This window comes from Sinohyriopsis cumingii, chromosome 6, assembly GCF_028554795.1.
Source record: "Sinohyriopsis cumingii isolate HCF-2022 chromosome 6, ASM2855479v2, whole genome shotgun sequence".
NCBI classification, from domain to species: domain Eukaryota; kingdom Metazoa; phylum Mollusca; class Bivalvia; order Unionida; family Unionidae; genus Sinohyriopsis; species Sinohyriopsis cumingii.
In genome coordinates, this window is record NC_142966.1 from 141,282,787 (window position 1) to 141,286,933 (window position 4,147).

General features: G+C 36.4%; 1 protein-coding gene across 1 annotated transcript; it reads right to left on the reverse strand.

Annotated features, from left to right (window-relative positions):
- Positions 1-378: 378 nt before the first annotated feature.
- On the reverse strand, positions 379-3,865 carry LOC149798137 (NF-kappa-B inhibitor alpha-like). Its single transcript, XM_089963242.1, has 2 exons — positions 3,770-3,865; positions 379-1,832 (listed from the first exon to the last, which is right to left on the reverse strand). Exon 2 carries the CDS (start codon positions 1,811-1,813, stop codon positions 839-841), a length of 975 nt encoding a protein of 324 aa, XP_089819368.1. The 5' UTR covers positions 1,814-1,832; positions 3,770-3,865; the 3' UTR covers positions 379-838.
- Between the last annotated feature and the right edge of the window lie 282 nt (positions 3,866-4,147).

Here is a 4,147-nt window from a genome sequence, read left to right on the forward strand (position 1 = left end):
GGATGGTAGAGTGTCGGACTAGTAGCCCAAAGGTCGAAGGTTGAATACAAGGCCGTGGGTGGGGGTGGGGCTTGACTTCCCCAGGATTAAATATAAAAGTACACACACAGAAATGTGAACTCACTTGCCAATTACAATTTGACCACCATTTTGTTCTTGCGGACGTTTATTGGGTATTATGCCTACTTTAAATAAATAAACATAGACTTTTGCTTTGATGTCCTATCGAGTAAAGTCAGGGGCCTTTTGAAATTTTGTAACTCTTCGCCAACACTTGACCTGATCCGGCCCTGCCGATACCTGTACAAGTCAGCCCTGATCAGGTGTCTCATTATGGCATTGTGTAAACCAACGAAATAACCCCCCACCCCCACATATACAATAGAAATTAAATATGTCTAGTCGTAACGGATTCAAGATGAAACTTAACTGATTTTGATACTTTTCCTTTTATTCTAGCGAAATAAGTATAATAAAAGCTTTCAGATCCCATTCAAATGAACTCTTTAAGCCGCACTAAACTGCCAGAACTATAACTTAAAGAATGCACAAATATGCAGAACTTTCTCGTGTCTTTCTAATCAAGGTGTGTTGTGCATATACCGTAATATTGATTGTAAAATACATGTGAATAATCGAAATGTCAACCAAAGATTGAGTACTTGTCTTTCAAACATGAAAACTCACACCAACTTCAACCACATGAAATGTGAGATATTGATATTTACATTTAGGCCAGAAAAAAAAAGTAATTAGGAAAAGTTTGTAACCAAAATACAAGATACACTTGAAGTTGTTTTGGAGAAGAATATGAGGAATAAACGCGGACTATATTGTTTTAATTAGGAGAACAATCTTCTTCCATGTCTGCAACGGAGGCATTATGCAAACGCTGCATTATGACGTCAACATAACCATGACCTCTTGCCAGTTCTACTGCTCTTGTTCCCTCGTACGTTTCAACGTTCACGTCTACGTCGGAACATGAGAACAGAAAATCCAAAAGTCTTACATTCCCGGTCTCTGCAGCGAAATGCAAAACTGCTCGGCCACTTTTTGATTCACGGGCATTGACGTTGGCCCCTTTCTCGAGAAGGATCCCTAATACATCCAAATGGTCATTTAAAGCTGCTATATGTACGCACGTGACGCCATCTGCGTTCCTTATTTCAAGAGTTTCTTTAAGAAATGAAGACTCCAGCAAAACTGACACAATCTTAAGATTTCCTTTAGCACAAGCAAGATGAAGAGGTGTGTTACCATGGTGATCCTGAAGATCGATGCGGACATTTCTGCTTACGAGTCTTTCAACTACAGACAACATGTCAGTGAGAACTGCAATATGCAAAGGTGTCTGAAATAGGTTGTTTTGCAAGTTCAGCATCCATATATTTGTTGCCATGTTGATGTAGTCTATGGCATCTTGCTCGGAGTCCATTATAATAGCTGTATGAAGCTGCGAATCACCGTTTTCATCAACTGCATACATATTATTTTGATTTGGAAAAATGAAATGTGCGATTGGGCCGCCAACATGCCCAGCATTTTGTTGACAATAGAGATTTTTCCTACAACTTTGAGGGCTGATATGCAGATTATCCTTTATTTGTCTCTCCAACGCTGTAGTTTGTTCTTGGTTTGAATCGCAGTCCAGAGAGTATTCATGGTAACTAGTGGCCTGCACAGCAATGGGAACGACTTGGCCAGTAATAGAGGGAGTAACTATTGGTGGCAAATTGCGTGTCTTATCATCAAGTACTGGGACTGACAGATGATCCGGGTTACGTTCTTGCTGTTTGGAACCGGATGCCATTCGACAGATTAAAGGATGTCTGAAAATTTAACCGAAAAGTAAAGAAAAAGAATTTAGGTTTAGTTTTTAAAACTTATTCACATACATATTTTGTATAGCTATGGTGCAAACATAAGTATGAAATAGTATCAAGTCGTATTATTCTAAAACTCATCTAGCATGTAAAATGAATCGGTTTGGAATTATGTTTACCTGCTCGGTTTCCCAGGTTTCAGCAATATATATTTGAAACGTTTATATCTGTAATTAGGAATTATATTTGCAAGTATCTTAATGTTTTAAAATTTTAAAAATTTAGGGAAACATATATTGATAAAAGACAAAAACGCGCGTAAAAATATATCTTAGTATTTTTAACGAATTGCGTAAAGCTTATTTAGCCTGTGAAGCGTATCACTGACTAATAAAGTGAAGCTTATTTAGCCTGTGAAGCGTATCACTGACTAATAAAGTGAAGCTTATTTAGCCCGTGAAGCGTATCATTGACTAATAAAGTGAAGCTTATTTAGCCTGTGAAGCGTATCATTGACTAATAAAGTGAAACTTATTTAGCCTGTGAAGCGTATCATTGACTAATAAAGTGAAGCTTATTTAGCCTGTGAAGCGTATCATTGACTAATAAAGTGAAACTTATTTAGCCTGTGAAGCGTATCATTGACTAATAAAGTGAAACTTATTTAGCCTGTGAAGCGTATCATTGACTAATAAAGTGAAACTTATTTAGCCTGTGAAGCGTATCATTGACTAATAAAGTGAAACTTATTTAACCTGTGAAGCGTATCATTGACTAATAAAGTGAAGCTTATTTAGCCTGTGAAGCGTATCATTGACTAATAAAGTGAAACTTATCTAGCCTGTGAATTATATCAAATTCTGATCAACTTAACCTTAATTATCATGAAAACTGTATCGGTTTTGATCAATTGATGCTTATTTGGCACTTGAAGTGTACAAATGTATGATCAATTGCTTATCTGGCACTTGAAGTGTACAAGTTTATGATAAGTTGCTTATTTGGCACGTGAAGTGTACAAGTGTATGATCAATGCTTATCTGGCACTTGAAGTGTACAAGTTTATGACAAGTTGCTTATCTGGCACTTGAAGTGTACAAGTGTATGATCAATTGTTTATTTGGCACTTGAAGTGTACATGTTTATGATTATTTTTGGCACTTGAAGTGTACAAGTGTATGATCAATTGCTTATCTGGCACTTGAAGTGCACAAGTTTATGATCACTTGCTTATTTGACACTTGAAGTGTATAAATTTATGAACAATTTGAAGTTTAATAGCACCTGAAGTATGTCAGTTTATTAAACCTGTTTCTTGACTGTCTACATTTTCTCTTTCTCATTCCAAACTTTCAGCAATATCTTTTCAAACTATTAAATGTATAATTAAAAATATATTCTGTTTTATCAGTACGTAGCTTAACAAACAGACGGATGGAGTAACTTTAAGAAAATGTTACCATTGACTTATTGTAAAAGCTGTTGCCATAGGAGTTGTTATGGGTTCGGAAGTGAAGATAACCTGTGCAATCTACAGGTACATGGAGACAATACAAAGAATACCGTCGTAACCTGCTTGTAAGTCGAGCCAAACTGCAAACAACAAGGATCTTGATCTGCCGTGCCTGCAAATCATGGTCGATGTTGTTTGTTCTACTGATTACCCCATAAAAACTGCACAGACCCAAATCAGCCAGTGCATTAAAAACGGAGAGTGCTTTAGACCACTCGCCCCCCCCCCCCCCGACCAATGTTAGTCACATGGTTTAATTTCTGCTATCGCTTTACATTTAATCACTTATTAAAGTATACCGCTTATAATAAACCTTTTTTAAAATCTGGATATCTATCTGGATTTGATACACATATTTTAATAAGCGTCTCAGAAGTACCTGTATGTGAGATAGGCATGCATAATTCTACATGTTGACGGTAATACTTACATATCAAATTTCTAATACAGCGGAATAATATAAAAACGTAATTCAAATATCAAAGTAACCCATTCAGTCACTCGTAAGGACGCTCCATGCTGTCAACTAGAAAGTCCAGTTAATACAAAGACCTTTAAGTATATACTTATATATTATGAAAAAACACGTGTACTCCAAATGACTCATACACATGGCGGGGTGAAAATGTTAACGGCACGTATAAATATAGTAATGTGTACAAGTACATTTGATTGATGCAGCTGACACCCATCTTCTCAAGCTATATATCTGATATAGAGAAAGAGTGAAACACAAAGTCATATGATTTCATCCTGCGTACTATCAGCATCAGCATCATCATCATCATCATCATCATCATTAATAATA